General features: G+C 43.9%; 2 protein-coding genes across 10 annotated transcripts in view; both read left to right on the top strand.

Moving 5' to 3' along the window:
- The window catches only part of LOC306781278 (F-actin-monooxygenase mical2b-like), a 102,714-nt gene extending 100,659 nt beyond the window's left edge, over positions 1-2,055 (top strand). For all 9 annotated transcript variants that reach the window (XM_079274047.1, XM_079274052.1, XM_079274044.1 and 6 more), the window contains one exon: positions 24-2,055. In XM_079274047.1, coding sequence (XP_079130173.1) covers positions 24-244 — 221 coding nt within the window. In that variant the 3' untranslated portion in view covers positions 245-2,055. The remainder of the gene's footprint in view (positions 1-23) is intronic.
- Positions 2,056-2,591: 536 nt separating this feature from the next.
- On the top strand, positions 2,592-19,337 carry LOC306784381 (alpha-parvin). Its single transcript, XM_079278334.1, has 13 exons — positions 2,592-2,926; positions 6,794-6,883; positions 7,744-7,814; positions 8,408-8,510; positions 8,602-8,742; positions 11,409-11,524; positions 11,682-11,740; positions 13,488-13,507; positions 13,616-13,677; positions 15,368-15,436; positions 15,572-15,673; positions 17,451-17,523; positions 18,143-19,337. Exons 1-13 carry the CDS (start codon positions 2,791-2,793, stop codon positions 18,217-18,219), a joined length of 1,119 nt encoding a protein of 372 aa, XP_079134460.1. The 5' UTR covers positions 2,592-2,790; the 3' UTR covers positions 18,220-19,337.
- Positions 19,338-19,404: the final 67 nt, after the last annotated feature.

Below are 19,404 nucleotides of genomic sequence, written 5' to 3'. Positions count from 1 at the left end.
TTTCTCTTCCGCTTCCCTTCCAGACACAAAGAAGAGCACCTTCGAGCTGCAGGAGGAGCAGGTGATCCTGTCGGAGATCATGAGGACGGTGGAGAGACGCGACACGCTGGTGTCCGTGCTGGAGGTGCAGAGGCTGAAGGAGAGGGCCGAGGACCGGGACCTGGAGAGCCTCGTGCTGTCCAGGGGCTACGAGTTCCACTGGGCCCCGGCGGATGACAGCTGGGGGCAGGAAAAGTCGGAGTGAAGGTTGAACACTGAGCGGTAAAGGGGTAGAAAAGTAGCACAAGGCTCTACGTAATGCTATTTTTTTACAGAAACAGTGGAATCAAACCATACTGGCTAGATCTAGATAATGGGGCGAGGATCGAAATGTCATGGAAGTCTCGGGATTTGTTCACCCTAAAGACGACAGCAGGGCTTTGATCTAGTCTCACTTTGTGCCGTTATGCTGAGCTCATATGCTGGAAAAGGAGCGGCTAATGACATCTCTGCCATTAAGGTCATTTGACCTCTGTGCTCAGAAGTGCTTCTGACGATGTGACTACCTTGTAACGTTTTCTGCCTCGTAAACCAAACTGACTGCCTGTGTGGTTGCCCGCCTTAAGAGTGGAACGCCGTATAGCCTCACTGGATAGCACGTGGAACGACTCGACACTTTCCCTGAAGTTTGCACAACGTGGTTTGTTTGAAACTTGTTTGCTTCATGTCATGCACTGTTTGTCACTTTGTAGCTTATTGTCTGTGTGTGTGTTTTTAATGTTATTTTTACACTTTGTGCTGGAAAACTTTCAAATGAAATGCAATTATATTTACACCCAGATACCATTGAACACAGGAGAATCCTAACTGCCACGTATTTGCGGCCAGTTGGTAGGATGTACATCTGCCAGGTGGCTGGAAATGTGGCTTTTTTTTCACTCCATTGTGACACAAGTCACATAATTCAAAACTGAATCACGGAGCACAAAACTGCAATTGCACATGTTGAAACGTTTTGTCTTTAAGTCTAAGTTTGTTTGTATTTTAATATGTTTTTGGTTAGATGGCTGAAATAAGTTGTTGAACACAAGCTGAAGAGATTTTAAAGTTTTGTTCTACAATATTCAACATGTCAGTAAATACTCTTGAGAATTTTGAAGCTTTTAAGTGTCTAGAAAAAAGGCGGTTGCCAACAAGTGGCTAAATGGGACTATAAAAACGTCATCACGGCAAACACTCTTCTTCCTTTAGGTTTGTAGTGGTGACGTGTAGTAGTTCATTTATAGGCCATTGTTAGCTTTTTTGCCACTGCCGATTGCGTTCTCGCTTCAAAAATCATAAAATATCCTGTTTTTCGAGAAGGGATCCAGTGTGGGGTTTAACCAGGAAGTTAACATCGCACTGGCTCCCTCGGCATAAAGCGGTCGCATGAGCGTGAGTATTCGCAACTAGGCTGTAAAGGCAGATTAGTCTGTGTGATGACGTTCTGTAGTTCTATTTAGTCACTTTTTAGTAATGCGTTAAACACTTCAAAATTAACAAAAGGGTATCAACTGATGTATTTAATACCATAGAAAATAACTGTTACTCTATTAAGCTTATGTTACCTCATTTTCTGGCGGCTAACCAAAAACCCATTAAAAAAACCCACTGACTTTGAGATGGGGAAACTGGAAGTGCAAAAATGCTGACTTGTCAAGGCAAACCACTTTGGGGCGTGGCCAGAGATGTGACACATGCCAGAAAGTGTTGATGCGTCTCATTATTCTGTGACTATCTACTGTCAGTTAAACTGTGAGTGTTCGCTTTTCTTTGCTGGTTTTAACCCTAGTGTATGGGCTGCGAGTCAAAATGAATGTTTACATAGATTTCAACCCCAGGACAAGGATCAACACTTCTCATTTGGTCCCTGGGCCTTAAACGTTAAGTTTGTGTATGTTGTAAATGAACACTGACTTCAGAATAAGTTATGTTTTCATCATGGAAAAAACTGTGTTTGTCTACATTTCAGTTGTATGCTGCTTTAAGTATTTTAAATGGGGAAAATCTTAAATAAAAATAAATTCAAAACTTTGAGTGCTGCTGTAATGCCTACCTATTTTTCTATTGCGAGAGGTTGAGGTTATAACTTTTTACTTTCTGTAACACAAGCACCCACGGTGTTCTAATATATCAGGAAGGACAATTCATTTAATTATAAATAATTTTAAACTATCAAGTAAGAAGAGCAGAGTTCTAATAAAAATCAAATTTAGGACTAGTGATAATGATAGGCTAGATACAGGATAACATTCAACTGTACACTAACTTAGTTATTTATGTTGTATGCCAACAAAAGCATTACTGTCAGCTAAGTTTATTTGAGAAGCTAGCAAACCCTGAAGAACAATACAACGTCTAGCAGAGGAGGAAAAATGCTTCATTTCATGACGGTGCGTTTCCAATGTAGCATTTAGCGTTAGCTGCCCAAACCCTTTGCGGAGCACCACCCTCGTGGATAAGCGGTCTGTACTTTCGCTTTTTTGGACCTCTGTGCGCCCCCTGGTACCCCCTCTGCCAGCAGCTGAACCTGACCACATTTAAGCTCACACCACTTTCCGCGGTCAGCAGCCTCCGAGCGGCTCCACCAGTCGTCCTCCACAGAGGAGGGGCCACTCTCTACAGCCAACTTCGGGAGAAAATGTTTGGAATTCCGTTTCCGCTTTAGGGAGTGGACGGTGATTTTCTTTTTTCAATTTTTTATATCCGCGACAACTCGGACAGTTTTTTTTCCCCGTCAAAACGGTACCGGATTAAACTATCGTCGCGACCATGGCTTCTTCGCCTCAGAAGTCCCCGTCCTCTCCGAAGTCCCCGACGCCCAAATCTCCGTCTTCCAGAAAGAAAGACGACTCTTTCCTGGGGAAACTTGGTGGAACTTTGGCGAGAAGGAAAAAGGCTAAAGAAGGTAAATCAGCTGGCGAAACGATGAGCCCAAACACTAACGGAACGTTGGGCTATATTGTTTTCAAAAAGCGGAGATAGAAATATTGAAGTTAACACCAATATTTTACATCATAACCGACAGCAATTGCCAGTCTTGCAGTGTAGAAATACTCTAAATTGAGTATGTACCCACATTTCAGAGAGCAAGTTTACGTTTATCGCTGTATTTGTTTCAGCTTTGGACATTTATTCACCTCAAAGAAAACACCGTAAACTGCAACCTGTTGCTTACTCGTGTGTGTTTGCGTGGCCGCGGGCTGTGTGTCTGTACCCTTGTACGGTATTGAATCTGCCACTACTGTAATAAGTCAGGAATGAGGCTCGAGGAAACACGGCCCCGTTACAGACCCGAGGCTCCTACAGCACACAGCCACTGTGGGAGCATGAGGCCCAATGTGTCGCCTAAAGCCTTAAACCCTGAACCCTAAGGGACCCATCTGACGTCACCTGGTAAATGGTCGAGTGTGAGAGACTGTAAGGGTTTGAAATGGTGCAAATACGAATTGGGACAGCACGTGCCATATCTCGTTACAGTGACACAACATTTTATGTACAATTGTATGTATTTATTTTATATTTTTAAAACTCCCTGATTTAAACGTCTCCCAGGCTTTTGCCTCACGAGATGAGAGGTAATTGTGACTTAATCTAGTCATGTATTTGTCAAAACAGCTGTAAAACAAAATAAAAATAAATGGTTAATGAATAAAGCAGCTGTGTAATATAATCTCTGTTTAAATTGTGTTTTTGTGTGCCATCTTTAATCCTCGATGTTCCCGCGTAAATGTAGGCCGAACACCCGTTTGCCGCGTTTAATGTCATGTCGCTATGAATTGTGTGAATTTTCCCTCAGGCAAAATCCTCAGGAAATGCGGACTCGCAGGGAAGGGTTCATTCAGGGTTCAAAAAATGTCTGCAAAAAGAGCCCTCAAATACTTCATGCCGTTTCCTCCTCTGGGGAAAGGTCGTGAGGTTGATTCCCAGAGCAGGGGTCAGAGGTCAGGGGTCGGATACAGAACGGCAGCTTCCACTTCCCTTTTTATATTACTGATAAAACCTTGCTACGCCGGTCTTTGATTACCAAAGAAGCTGCTATAAATAAGAATACACCGAATGCCCGGTTCAGTCTATAGCTGCGTTGTTCTGGAAAATACAGCAGACTTCATGAGAGCATGGCATTTATCGTCAAAGGCCAGGGTTTTTATCATCCGAGGAGAAAGGTCTCCTTCAATCGGATGATTAGGTTGTGTCATTCAGGATACTTTTGCACAGCTGAGCCCCCCTCTCAGGTGGCCTTTGTCTATGGGACGTGCGTGCAATCGCATTATATTCATGATGGCTCATGCTCGCCACACACACACACACACGTACACACGTATGCACTGAGTGTGTGTAGCATGTCTGCAGTGTGTTCTGTGATTTGATGCAGAACGTGGGCCGGTCGCTCTCGTGGAGATCGTTGATTAGATTGAGGTCCTTGTGACGTTTATGGCCGTCGCCCCGCGGGCTGTGCAGGCCGTGTAGAGAGAGAGAGAGAGAGAGAGGGCGGGGGGGTTGAAAAGGAAATGAGGAAGGGAATATAGCTATATGGGATGGGATGGGATGGGGGGGGATGAGGAGAAGGCCGGGAGGTTTTGAGAGCATCAACTGAGGGCTGATGCGTTGCACGTAGCAACGTACCAACATGGGCTGTGGAGTGCTCTGCCCTCCAGGTAGGATGGGACATCGGCGTGCATTCTTTCCTCGCATGTAGGCGTGTTTCCAAACGATGCGTCCGTCGATGTGACTTTGTAACATTTTGTATGATTATTAACATAATTTAAACCGAACACACTCATTTATATGACCCAGGGGGGGGGGGGGGTGATACAGCGAGGACACCGACAATGCCCGTGATTCCTATTCCCTCTGCTTATGATACTAACGGCAAATCAAATCCGCCCTGAACATATACAATGTGTTAATAGAGGTAACACCGTGGTCATTTCACCCTCTCATCGCGTCATACATCTACCCACCATACTAACATCCAACCTCGCTTTCCACGTACTTGCTTGTCCGTAAATAGCACAAGTGATAATTAGAGTAATAACAGATCGGGCTAATTGGTGTGGTGTTATCACAGCCATACTTCCGCATGAGTCTGTAAATTGCAAGCCGTGGACAGTAACCATAAAATCGTTTAAACACCCCCCCCCCTTTTCTTTACAGAGATCCATTGTTCAACATCTTCCTTCTTCTGTTATGAATGCATGAGACAATATCCCTATGACCTAAAGCAACTCTTTAGGTCGTCCAGCAACCGCAAGGTTGGCGGTTCAATCCTACGAGTCCTGTGCTGAAGTGTCCCTGAGCAAGACACTAAACCCTTTAGCCTAAGCGCTCCCCAGGCGCTTCTCAGCAGCCCACTGCTCCCAATAAGCAAGGGATCGGTTAAATGCAAAAGTTACATTTCATGTATATGTAAATGAAATAAAATTGAAAACGTGCATTATCTCTTCTGTCCAGCAGGGCGACTCCTCTGGTTGCAAGAAGTCTGATTGTATCGAATTTTACGAGAAAATGACTCTACTTCTCTTGTGATTTATTACCTCAGTAAATATTGTCAGCATGAGTTTATGGTCTCAATCTCTAGTTCAAGTCTTATGCTTTAGGGCGGGCTTACTGTGATTGACAGGTCGCTGCTGCTTCCAGAGATGTATACGGCATCTCTCCGCACTCCTCCGCATTCCAAATATGGTCAATTCTGTTTATCGGTTGCAAAAAAACAACAACATGGCGACGGCCGCAATCCAAGACTGCGACAGCAAAGTTGAGGCTTCATAACAGCAGTCCACAAAGCAATGGGTGATATCACGATGACTACGTCCACTTCTTACATACAGTCTATGATTGGGTCATTTGTAAGAGGACCAACATGTTGTTTCTCCTCTCAAACGTTCTGCAGTCTCTCTTTAAATCCGACCCATGTTTTTTTGCCAGCCCAAATAAACCTTGACGTCCATTTATAACATTCTAAAAAAATCCATATTGGCATAAATAGTTCCAACATTCATGTGTACTCCGAAGGTTTTTAGTTGACTGTTTCGAATTCATTCACTTTTTTTCTTTGTACTTTTCATGCAACATTCTGTCAACAGCGGCTGAACAGAGCGTGTCGCTCTGAAGCAATATTCCCATCCACCCCCTGTGCACATGCGAGCACTTGTGGATGGTGTTGATTGAGAGGATGTTGTTCCAGTGAACACAGAGAAATGCACAGGATGTTCACTCCATGCTCTTCAGCACATACACACACACACACACACAGTGATCAAGGCTCCTCAGGTTTCTGACACACTGAGAAGAATGGCATGCTGGGTTTTCTATAAAAACCCGCTGCGAAGCAGGAAGCAGCAACGTCCGTGTTGGTCTGACGTCAAGGGGCTCCCTCAACGGAGGGGCCGCTAACGGTTGTTTGTGGATTTGGGGGGGGGGGGGCATTTCTGGAGTCATCCGAACTATGCAGGGAGGTATCCCTTCTTTTTTCTTTGTCTCTCATGTGGCAGGTATCCCAATGATCGGCATGTACAGTGGCTTCAAAGCTAGACACACTCTGGATACATTTAGCTACAGGTTTAGCTCGCGGTCGGCGGATAAACGTTGTTTGCGTTACTAGTTTTACTTTTGAAGTGAAGTTGTGTGAACTTGTGAAGATTGAAGTGATATTTATTGAAATGTACGGTTGAAAATCACAAGAACGGCAACACTTAGCCAGCGTCCTCACACGTGTTTGACTGGTCTAAATGAATGTGACGATGATGCTGATGTGTGTCACTCTTTCTCACAGTGTCTGAGCTTCAGGAAGAGGGGATCAATGCCATCAACCTTCCCCTCAGCCCGTCCCACTACGAGCTGGACCCCGAGGACACCATGCTAGGTAAACGGCTACACCGTCAGATAGGCTTTGTTGAAGGACATGTGGGTTTGTTTTTGCATTTTGAAATATTTATTTATTTTCACTTATTTATTATTGAGATATTAATGGCAAAAGGTGATGCCATAATTTAAAAAATGTAAGGAAAGCTAGTATTTTGAAGGAGTACTTGACTCACAAAATGACCATTTGTATATCAACTACTCACCTTGTGATGCCCTAAATCTGTAAAAAGAAAATACTTTCTCTCGCATGCTTCCACGGCAAATGGAGAATCCAACAAAAGAAGAAATTCTCGATTATCAATGAATTGAAGTCTCACACAGAAGTAGTCAAAAATGACTACTTCTCTTGATTTATTTCCTCAGTAAACATGAGTTTATGGTCTCAATTGCTAGTTTCAAGTCTTCTTCAATACAGCATGATGTTCATTTGGTAAATTATTAGATTAAAGTAGACCATAAAGCAGGGTATGCTTTAGGGCGGGGCTACCTTGCTACCAGCGCCGAATACGGCGTCTCTACGTCGCTCCTCCGCAGTCCAACTATGGTCACTTCCGCTCACTGGTTGCAAAAAAAACAAGATGGTGACAGCCAAAATGTCAAACTTGAGGCTTTAAAACCGCAGTCCACAAATCAATGGGTAAGGTCACAACGGTCAGTGTTTTCATCAATACTTTCTCCTGTTTTGGATTCTCTAATTCAAACAAAGTTTTCTTCAAGAATTAAAGGTAACACGGGGTGAGTAACTGATGTAGAAATGTCATTTTGTGTGTGAAGTATTCCTTCTTTTAACTTTAAGAAGCACTTTAGAATGAAACTTGCTCAGCTCTAACATTTATCCCGTTTCTGCTCATCCATTAGAGGAGAACGAAGTGCGCACCATGGTGGACCCCAACTCCAAGAACGACCGCAAGCTGCAGGAGCTCATGAGGGTGAGGTTTAAGTGATTCAGCCTGCCGTTTATCTCGGATGCGTGTGAAATGAATTAGTGCTGCATCTCCTCATAACTCGCAACCAAGGACACAAGGAGGTCTAAATAAAGAGCTAATAAGAAGTGTGAAAAGTGTAAAGGTATGGTACAGTGTTCCCGTTTAGCACAGCTCATCACACATGTTATACCATCCCTTCTTAAAAACATGAGGCTTGGTGAGCAGTCACTGGAGTTTTAACAGGCATATTCTCAAGGGGAACTTTTGTTCGGCTACCAAAGGCCTCAGATTGGGCGACGCTTTATATCCTAGCAGGACAGTCATCGCCGGCGTATCGCCCAATCAGCACTGGCCTGGCTTGGAAAGCCCAAGTTCTGAGAGACTCGAATTCAATGTAGAAAAAATCTTTAAAACTAGCAGTTCATAGACACATTCAGCTGGACTAACCGCAAAAGACGTCCCCTCATCTGCCAGGACGGACAGTACAGACAACGCAAGTAAACCTGGAGCTACAGCGGCTTAACATGTCGAGAGAAATAGCCCTGTAAAATAAGTTAGCAAGTTCTAGTCACCAGTCTTTTACTCCACCCACATAGGTGTTGATCGACTGGATAAACGACGTCCTGGTGGGGGAGAGGATCATTGTGAAGGATCTGGCCGAGGATCTGTATGATGGACAGGTCCTGCAGAAGCTGTTCGGTGAGGAGCGCCGAACTAAACTCTGCATTTCTTTGGGCCGTCGTCGTGTCTCGTAACTTACAGATATTTTGCATTTGTCCCGGCGCTCCAGAGAAACTGGAAGGCGAGAAGCTGAACGTGGCGGAGGTGACCCAGTCGGAGATCGCCCAGAAACAGAAGCTGCAGACGGTTTTGGAGCGCATCAACGACTCGCTCAAGCTCTCCACCAGGAACATCCGCTGGAATGTTGACTGTAAGGACAGTTTCTAATATTTCACTTTTTTACTGTGATCTACGCTCCTTTTGTTATGAAAGACTTCTTTCTTTCAAAAGACTGTTTGTGGAAACACAATATGCTGTTACGTAACATTTGTCAAGATGAGATCGGTTCTGAACTGATCCCTACGGGGCAAATGGGTGTCTGCATATAGAAACCAAGGCAGTAGAATATTTAAAGTAGAATTACTGTTTCTTTAAATTTTATTTATTTCAGTAAAAGTAAAAATGAGATCGACAGGCGGATCGGTGCGGCTGCAGCAGTAAAGCAGACGCTGCACCGGACCGTCTTGGTGAAGACCGGTATGGTCACAAACTCTGGGTCGTGACCAAAAGCACGAGGTCGCGGCTGCAAGCGGCCGAAATGAGTTTCCTCCGTAGGGTGGCTCAGCCTTCGAGATAGGGTAAGGAGCTCGGACATCAGGAGGGAACTTGGAGTTGAGGCGCTACTCCTTCACGTTGAAAGAGTCAGCTGAGGTGGTTCGGGCATCTAATTAGGTGTTTTGTGACCCCTAAACACCCGCCCGCCAAGACCAGCAGTGATTAGAACTTAGTATCACAGGTTAAGACTCTTTTCTTTCAATTATTGAATACACGATAAAGGTTACAAAGGCTTTGAAAGATGTGCACATATTGGGTTTACTGGCAGTTCTCTTCATATGTCATATTCTTTGATTAACTCCATCTGTGTTCTATTCCATTTAAAAAAAGAAACCCCCACTCAGCTGTTCGCAAATGTAGCAACGTCCTGAACTAAGGTAATCCATAAGATTATGAATAATGGGAACCCTAGCGGTAGCCCAATCAAAGTTAGCTGTGCTAAATTTTGAAATAACTGAAAGGGTGAGTTTGGATTTTTTAAAGTGGGGTTGTATTTATACTCCCATTTTTGCGAGGTAGAGTGACTGTTTCTGTCAATGGAGTCCGTTTTCTTTGAAGAGGGCAACAAACGACAACATGGAGGACTCCGTAGGCCGAACCAGGACGGCAAACGTTGCTCCTTTCTACCTTGACAAAGGAAGCACAGACCAGATCCACTCCTTCCTTTCTTACCTTTTACAACAACAGCCAGAGACATACGTTGCGTAACCGTTGACCAGAGGGAACTCAAATTCACTCACAGCGTCTTAGACCATGCATGTCTGTCTTTTAGCTCAGACAGACTGCCAGACGCTGTCCTGGCTCAACAGTATCCAGGTTCTTTGTACTTTTCATGCAACATTCTGTCAACAGCGGCTGAACAGAGCGTGTCGCTCTGAAGCAATATTCCCATCCACCCCCAGTATCCAGTATCCAGTCCTCTGCCTCAGCTAATTTATTTGAATCTTTTATTGAAAATTGGAAGACCGTAATTTGGATGCAATTAAAAACGTCCATCCTTAAAAGAATCCACTTCTTAGCCTGACTTCCCCTCCTGGAGAGTACTGACCACGTGCTGTTTTGTTTTTTTAAACCTCCACTCACAGCATTTTTTTTCGATGTCTGACTGTTCTCGCCATTGGATTAATAATGTCCTTCTTATTGAGCTGTGAGCTTTGAGATTGAGAACAACAGCCGGTGCTCGTCAATAAGAGCTCTCCACCTCTCCTTTGACGGCGCTCTTTTATCCGACACGGCGAGCGCTAATTATGGTCCGGCTTTTTACTTGCGTCATTAGCCGTAACGTGCATACGAGCCGGAGGTGGAAAAAAAGAAAATGCTAAAGAGCGCAGGCGAAGAACATGCGATGTGATTGATTTTGCGGTCCTTTTATTTGAGGAGCTCTTCCTTTTAAATAAATCCACTTTTGTTTGTCTTCTTTCTTTCAAAAAACACTTTTCCCTGATGTATCTTATTTTGATCCTCTTATGCAGTGAGGACATAATAGGATTTTCCCAAGGGTACAACCAAAGGCTTGCTTTGGGAACCTACGGTCATTGATCCTGATTGTGTGTCCAAAGGTAAATCCTATTTCTTCGGTTGACTAAAGACTCAGCATGTCTGACTGAACAGGCTGCAGACACTCACCAGAATTCGAGTCGTTCCGTCTCTCATCCTGTACAAAAGCTTGTATATTTGTGACCTTTTTTTTTTAATCACTCCAAGGCAGCTTTTGGCATCTTGATTGTGTTTACCACGGAAGCTGCGTGACCTTGCCATAATGAAAATATGTTTATTTGGCGCCCCATTGCCTACGGCGAGGTTCTCACCCAGCCTCCTCAGTAAACTGTTAAACAAAAAAAAGATCCACTAGATGGCGGGAGGGTACTTTACTCCCACCAGCTTGAGTTTATGAGGTACGCCTGATGGCACCCCGATGAAGTCCCTGTTTGCACCCGCATGAAACCGCGAAACAGCTCACAGATCGCTTTTTTTCTCCTGATCCTTATTTATTAATTTATCAATCATTGTCTCCGCCAGATAATATTATGCCAGTGGTCGTTGCAGACACACCTTCTGGAGACGCTGAATGCAAATACAGCACATGGCACACTTGATGTTCATGCAGGCATGGAACCAGCATGAGTAGATTTCGAAAGGTCGTAAATGAATACGCCGGTGTACGGATGGGGATGGTTACTGGCTTTAAATGTACCTCCCGTCTTGTGTCACTTCCATGATATTTTTCTGTGATTCTTTTGCTCTCCCTTCTCCTCCCATTAGCCGTTCACGCGAAGAGCATCGTTTCTATCCTGCACCTGCTGGTGGCGCTGTCGCAGCACTTCAGAGCGCCGATCAGATTGCCTGACCACGTCTCCATTCAAGTGGTGGTCGTCCAGGTGGGTGGAACCTCGCTTTTAAAGGCTTTTTACGACTTACTTAACAGCATAACAAGTCATCTCTATTATGGAGGATGTTGGCTTTAAAACCTCCACTCTTCCACTGCTGTGAATTCATCGTTGGCCCTACATCCGGTCCTCCCTTTGTGTCTTTCAGAAAAGAGAGGGCATCCTTCAGTCCAGACAAATTCAAGAAGAAATCACCGGCAACACGGAGTGAGTACGCTCTGCTACCTCACTCATTTTTACACCTCACCACACATGTGTAGGTGTTGACAGACAATAGGGCAAGAACAATGCTGCCAATAGCGATCTGTCACAATGTCAGAAATGTCTCGACAGAAAGAAAAGCCATCGGAGACGACTTCAACTTTTTCAAATTCCCCCGTGAGTTTCACTCTTGTTTAACCTCGGTTTTTATCACCAACCCTCTTTGCCTTCTTTGTGTCCTCCGTCCGCGGGGCTCTTTTTCCCTTTGCCAAATAGAGTTTCCACCGTTTTTGCTTATCCAACTTTATTAACAACACAGTAACATTACAATGCAAATAACTCCAGTTGTTCCAATGTCCACCGTTTCCGCTACCTCGGGATAGCTCGTGATAGCTACTAAGAAGACATGAGTGCTGTCCCATTTGGTCGTGCAGCGGTCGACGCGCTTCCTTTGTGCTGTAAATGGAGCCGGAGACCGAATTGCACGGTGAAAGTGCGGCTTATTGGGAACCAATCTAAACGTGGTGTCATTATTTTAGAGCGTATTTAGAGAGTAATTCCCAGCGTTGGACGTGAAAGTATGGCGGCTCTACACGCTGCCTCTCTTTATCTCCGCATCGCTGAGCAGCCGTTTTGCTCGTTCTTTGGAGGCAGATGATTAAACGAGCAAAATAAAATGACAAAAAACAACGATGTGCTCAGCTAATCGCAGATGCATCCGATCGGCCGACCCTAATAAGTAGCACAAAAGCATTTATACACGTATGCCTGATGCCGAACCTTCAAAATAAACAACCTGCCAATGCATTGCTCGACTGTGGTTGGGACCTTGAATATCTTCTTTCCCCTGCAAACACAACTGTGCAGCACACACTCTGAGAACAAATATTGTGCAACAGTGAATCGACAACCATTGTATTTCAACAAGATATGTGATGGCACCCTGAGCTGAAGAATTAGACTGTTTTAAGCACACACACACACACACACACACACACACTTATTGTCTCCCTGTGAGGCTGTCCTGCAGCCTGACGGCAGCAGCGAGGGAGATAACGGCGGGCCAGCGCACACATTTTGTCACGGTAGCTGGATACACTGTTAATAACACACACACGGTCACAGTGGAAATACGGTTATTACCACACCACCAGGACCGTTGCCCAGACCTGCCTGCCTTTGCCATCACAGATTACACCATGAACATGTGTGAGAGTGCCTCCGTGCGCGCGTGTGTGCGTGTGCCATTTCTCACTGGCCTGCCCACTGCGATATCTCTTCCTCTGAGACACTCGTACTGCTGCAAAACAAAAAAAAAACCCGAACCCTTTCCAACCGCAACATCCTTCAAAGTGCTAACATTGTCATAATAGGCAAGCGATTGGCCCCTCCATTCCCATAGAACACCTGCGTGCACACAAAGGGCACGTCTTCATTCACCGCATCAACATCCGACCGCTATTGTTCTGCTGTGGAGATTGTTACATCGGGCCGTATAGCATGTGTCATTGTGAAGAGTCCCAGAGACGATGCCGGGTTATTCCGGAATACCCAAGGTGTACCTGTGTTTACTGTTAATCAAATTATGACACCCCAGCTGCATTATTGTATTGTCATTTTCTGTGACATTCCTCTGTGAGTTGAGTGGAAGCGCTCTCCTTTCATTTTTCCCCCTCGTTTCGTATATGAATACTCAGGTGTGAAATTGTTAATAAGCAGCCGCTGCCTCTGATGTGTGTTTCTTTTCTCTCAGGGCTTTCTCTGGCAGACACGGTACGTCCTCCACAAAGACGAGTGTATTAGAGATTTTATTTCTTATTTTCTAAGAATATTCAAAACAAATTTGATGGAAGTATTTTAATGAGGTTTTGTTCTTCACAGAGCGTGACGCTTTTGACACCCTGTTTGACCACGCTCCAGATAAACTCAACGTTGTCAAAAAGGTACTGAGGGTCTTTTCTTTTTACAGTGGCAATCTCAAATTGAGCAGCCATCATGGAGGTCTGATGAAGTTATGGCAAATTACATCTAAACACAAACAAAAAATAACCAGGTATTTGGGTAGTTAAACCGCCAAAACTGTGCATTTTACTCCCGTCCATGGTCCAGGTTTTACTCTGCACAGTTCTCAAGCGAACGTCATTGATCCTGATGAATGATGCAGGTCCTTCACAAGAAAATACAGAGTAACCAAGTAAATTCTTGAGTGTGAAAGTTCATTCTCAACCAGTGCTGGGTAGCTTTACTTTTAAAAGTAACTTGCCATATTACGTTACTTTCATGAAAAAGTAGTTTGTCACCACGGTACCTACTGAGAAGAGCAACTTGTAAGAGTATGTTTGCGTTCCCAAAAATTCCTGTGAGATTCCTTTTTCAGTTGTATGTATGACATTGCACAGCCTCATGTGTGGAATATGTTTGCTGGTATACTGATATGCGTTTCCCCTTGTACCTTTCTTCTTTATCCATGACCCGAACCACCGAGGGGGGGGGACGCTACACTCAACATAACATCCTTCTCCCCACCAGTGTTGTGGAGGTGTTCTTAGCTTGCATGTGCTTCTTAGAATTTGAAGTAAAGTTCTTTGCAGATGACAGACGTTAAGCACAAACTTTACTTTGAGCTTCTGCACAGTAACAGGATTGCTTATTTTCGTAACTAAATAACTGATTACTTGAATTGCAAACTCACGCGCTACATCACTTGTTACTACAAAAAAGGGCTCTCGCGTACTCTTATGCGTTACTCCCAACACTGTTCTTGACCTTTGAAATATATTTACAAAAACTCAAGGTCCTCTTCGTATCTTCTTTTCTGGGACTTTCCATCCCATCCAAAGGTCTTAGTTGTCAAGGACAACTGTTGAAGAAGCTGTAAGCTCCTGAGGTGCTGCTCCCTCCGGAGTCGCCTGGTTGACGCGCTTGCTGTCGGCGACGCTAAACTATCTGTGAGGTGTGGTGCGTTCGACACATCACAGAGACCTTTGCTTTGTGATCTGTAGCTCATTTATTTTCGTTGTGGAAACAATGCACACAAAAGCCACTCTTTCCCACACCGCAGTAAATGCGTAGCGTATTGCGGTCAAAACCATTTGCCCTTCCGGAGTCAAACACCTGACGAACCCAGCAATTTCAGGACATATATACCCGAGCCCAGGACAGAAATACAGCGCCACCCAATGTACAAACAAAGAAATACAGTGGTATTTATAATGCCATATTTGGCTCTAACAACAACTCAGCAAACTCCATCCGCTGAGGAAGAAGGTGATATGCGATTGAAAACCTGAGAACGGATCTTACAGATGTGTAAGATATTGCTCAAATCATTGAAAATAGTGAGAGCAGACCAGATACTGTGGTTTAGTTGCTAAAACGCCAAACACGAATAAATAAAATAAATAGGTGTAAAATAATTCTCCAAAGTTGTGACACTCGGTAAAAACCAGGTCTTCATTTTCACGTCTTATCAGTCCCATTGAGTTTATTAGCATGTGTTGCTTTTTACCATTTTTGCCACCGCGTGGAGGACCTCCAATATGGCTGACAGAGACAAGATGCTTTGATGTTTTTTTAATGTCTCTGTGCGTGTGTCGATGTCATGACAGACCTCTTCCCTTTGTGTTTTCTCAGACATTGATCACGTTTGTGAACAAACACCTCAACAAGCTCAACCTCGAGGTGTCTGAATTGGACACGCAGGTACTTCACACACGGGACCACCGCTTTCAAAGCTCCTACACAATCCATACTGAGATAATGCACACTTTTTTCTAAATCTGTTAAACTTGTTTAAACGATAAGTCACCACTGTTAACCGGCCTGTGCTTGTCTCAGTTTGCAGACGGCGTTTATCTGGTGTTGCTGATGGGGCTGTTGGAGGGATACTTCGTGCCGCTCTACAACTTTTTCCTCACACCAGAGAATTTTGACCAAAAGGTAAAAGTGTGATTTGGTCCACACCAACTTCTCACTTCACTATTGAACATAATCTACTACTACTATGCTGCCATTTATTTATTTTTGAATCCTCAGGATTACAATTTGCTTTTCCACACCGAATTCAATGGGAAATAACAACACAATTAACAATACAATTCTTCAATTAAACCCCCCAAATAAAGACAGATGAGGCACTGTTTCTTGCGTTGTAACATTCCTGAGGCCATTCTTTTAGGTTAACAGTCTCCGGCAGTGTACATAAGGGCTACAATTGGTGGATATACGCAAATATTACGGTATATATTTTCTGCTGTGTTGGGGACACGCAGACTCGCCGCTGTAAGTGCCACCGTGTTGACGTAGCCGGTCATTTCTATTTCGAGACCTGCGAGAAACGTGTCTCGACCTGTCGTTTAAAAGATCACTCCCGAATAAATCCAACACTTCATATCTGAGGAGCCCGTGCGCTCGGAGCCAGCGCTCTCCTCTCGACTGCCCCGATAAAATGCCATCCGTTTCCCCCCCCGGAGCCCATTCAGCAAGTGCGGAGCCATCTCTCCTCTCCATTGGCCTCCGCTGTACCGCGGCATTCTGAACGGGCGATCTGCAGAGACACCACAGTAGCCTTTTGTTTGGGGCTTGGCCAGAAGGCCCCTGCCAAGCCGCCAAGCAGAATGGGCATCGGTGCACGCACACACACACACACACACAGACACTCCTGGCCCAGAAGAACAGGCACCAGCCCCACAGCATCTGTAATCTCCTTTTGCACAGGGAAACACTGGAGTGGCTTAGGGGCTCAGCTCTATTAGTGTGTGTGTGTGTGTGTGTGTGCGCCCTCCCTCCCTATCGATGATACACCAAGGGTGGGCTGGGAAAAGTAGCGCGAGGCACCAAGAAAGCACTCCTGCTTCTGCTCAGTAGATCTCTACTTAAGGCTCATTCTCTCTCCTTTTCTTTTTGACTGTATCAGAAGGCTAAGGTCACGCTTTTCACACAATGAGCCCTTGTTGGGCAAAGCTTTTAGTACATCACAGCAGGTACACACACACACACACACACACACACACACATACATATATATATATATATATATATATATATATATATATATATATATATATATATATATATATATAATGGGCAGAAAATAGAAAAACACCTTTCAACTCTTTCTATCGCTTCCCTCTGATTGGTTTTCCTCCTCTCTTTCACTCTTTTTTTTCAGTCAGATTTGCTCAGACGTATTTGCTAGTTTCCTCCACAGAACTGTGTCTGTGTAAAGATTGAAAAATACAAAATAATTCCACCTGTCCTGCATTTTTTTGGCATCACTCAGTTATCAAGAAAACCCCCTGATGACCAACATCTCCAGCATGTGTGTTTCTCCCTATAATAATGTCATAAATGCGGTATGGCCCGTTGTGTTCATTTTCCTACACTGTACACGTGCACAACACAACTTTTAATGGCGCTATGAATTTCTTGGGAGTTTTTCGTGTGACACCGCCGACATGCGTCCATTGATACACCAGTTGTTTGTGCAGCTGCTGAAGGCTTAAGTTCTTACAGAACAGAGCGGCGTTGTGTTTGCCAGCACAGGAAGCTGTGGTAGCACGATTGAATCGACACACCCCCCCCCCCGTGTATTGTGGGATTTAGCAACCAGTGTCCACCGGTCCCTTATCAGCGTGTGTGTGTGTGTGTGTGAGAGAGAGTGAGTGTATTTGAAGGTAGCGTACATGGTTCCTAACGGCCTCGTAACTCTCTGCAGGTCCACAACGTGTCCTTCTCCTTTGAGCTGATGCAGGACGGAGGTCTGGAGAGACCGAAGCCCCGACCAGAGGGTAGGACGCACAATCAACTAGGGGTGTACCGATCTCGTTTCCGATTAACTATCTGACACATTGAAGTTACAGCCGTGGCCTACATTTGGCACACCTTATTTTGAGTCTTTTTTTTTTAACTGTTCCCAATATGACCCCCTAGAGAAAAAAACTATGCACTTTTGCAGCGCTGGGACTATTTTGTGCAGCCGCTCCCCAGCTCAACTTTAATATGGTTCATTATTGTTGTATACACTAAAAGGATCTAAAATGTAAGGATACAAGCCATTTAGCTGTAGACAGGCAGGAATGTGACACAAGCATCCCACATTTAAATCTTAGTTTCATCATTACTGCAGATCATTCAAAGTGACCATTTACCGAAATAAAACCTCAAAAATATTTTTTGTATTTTTGCTTTAAAAATAGTAGATTTCGGCTTTATTTAAATCGGTTTATTTATAATTTGCATGTATGATTAATTTTTACATTCACAATGCAGCTTGGTCAAATTTAGATTTCTTTTTTAATGTGTAAAAAGTAGCATTTGGTCAAAAAACAAGATTTTGCATCGGGCTCCCAAAAATGAAGAGATAACTCTTATATAACTTATCTGTGTTTGTTTTCCTGTTTTTTCCAGACATAGTGAACTGCGACCTTAAATCGACGCTGCGCGTCCTCTACAACCTCTTCACCAGGTACAGGAACGTAGACTGAGCACCGGGTGTAGCAGGAGGGAACACTATACCACGGACCACATGTTGGAGCTTAGAGCTTAAAGACATGCGTCTCCTTCTACTTGTTGCAGAAGTCAGTTTTAATCTGAATGCATGCATCACATTTTGTCCCTGTTGGATATTGTGTTTGATTTTGTTTCCTGCAGAGATAATTTTATGCAGGACAAAAACAAATGTGTTGACCCAGGTGATCGAAATCATTTTTTTCTCTTGTGTTTATGACTAAAGGTTAATCTTTTTAAGTTTCTTACATTTTTTCCCCATCTTTGAAACTCAATTTTGGAAGGTGATTTCTTTTTTTTAAGTGCAATACTCATTTGGGCAACACAAAGCTGAAGTGCACCACTACCCCGTGTTCTACAATGGGACTTGAAGCATTCATGTTTTCTTCCAAGTGAATTTTATGAGAAATTTAAACCCAGCTGGAAGAAAACATAAATGCTTTTGGTCTTATTCACATATACATGTGATCGTGGTGTATTTTGGTCTCTTGTCGGCGAAATGAGCATTGAAAAATGATCCTGGCAAAACCTATTCTCTACCAGCTCTCGAGTCATTAACACAGGACAGGAAACCGTTAGGATCAGACTTATTTTCACTGTCCTTTCAGGGCTTCCGTACGTCTGACTTGTGTTACACAAAATGACTTTTTATTGTAAATTGGGCATTGCTTTACAGTCCTACGGACATCTATGAATAGGATAGCCAATGGTAATGTTTACTGAAGTCGTAGATGTAATTCTGTAATGAATTCTGTCACCCTGCGTTGTTATCACAAAGATGAACAACACTTGTATATTGTGATCCATAAAAGAAAACTGTATTTATTGTACATTTTGAGACACTTGTTCTTTCCTACTGTCCCAGCTGTTTTATTTTTTTTCTCTCCGCTCTTGTTTATGTCATTCATAAGTGCCTTTATTAAGACGTGTGAACACAGCTAGCGGCTCCCAATACGTACTATTGGGATGCACGTGCTCCGCAATTGTCTTCACGTTCCACAATCCCTTTCCATGTGTGGAGGGACATTTGAAGTATCTGACCAAAGCTCTGTTGTATTCACTCTGTAAATCATATAAAGGCGTTACTTGGCAGCCATTCGCTTCTCTTGTATTTTTTGAACTCTGCTTTTTGTGGTTTAAAACATGACATCATTTTTTTTTTT

This window comes from Melanostigma gelatinosum (assembly GCF_949748355.1).
Source record: "Melanostigma gelatinosum genome assembly, chromosome: 1".
Lineage (NCBI taxonomy): Eukaryota > Metazoa > Chordata > Actinopteri > Perciformes > Zoarcidae > Melanostigma > Melanostigma gelatinosum.
Note: the sequence above shows the minus strand (reverse complement) of the source record. Positions and strands in the feature narration are given on the sequence as shown.

Excerpts from the sequence above, each read along its gene's own strand:
- LOC306784381 (XM_079278334.1), top strand. The coding sequence starts at position 2,791 with ATGGCTTCTTCGCCTCAGAAGTCCCCGTCCTCTCCGAAGTCCCCGACG. Across the intron at positions 13,678-15,367 it reads AACTCAACGTTGTCAAAAAG|ACATTGATCACGTTTGTGAA; the intron begins GTACTGAGGGTC and ends GTGTTTTCTCAG. Across the intron at positions 15,437-15,571 it reads TGTCTGAATTGGACACGCAG|TTTGCAGACGGCGTTTATCT; the intron begins GTACTTCACACA and ends TGCTTGTCTCAG.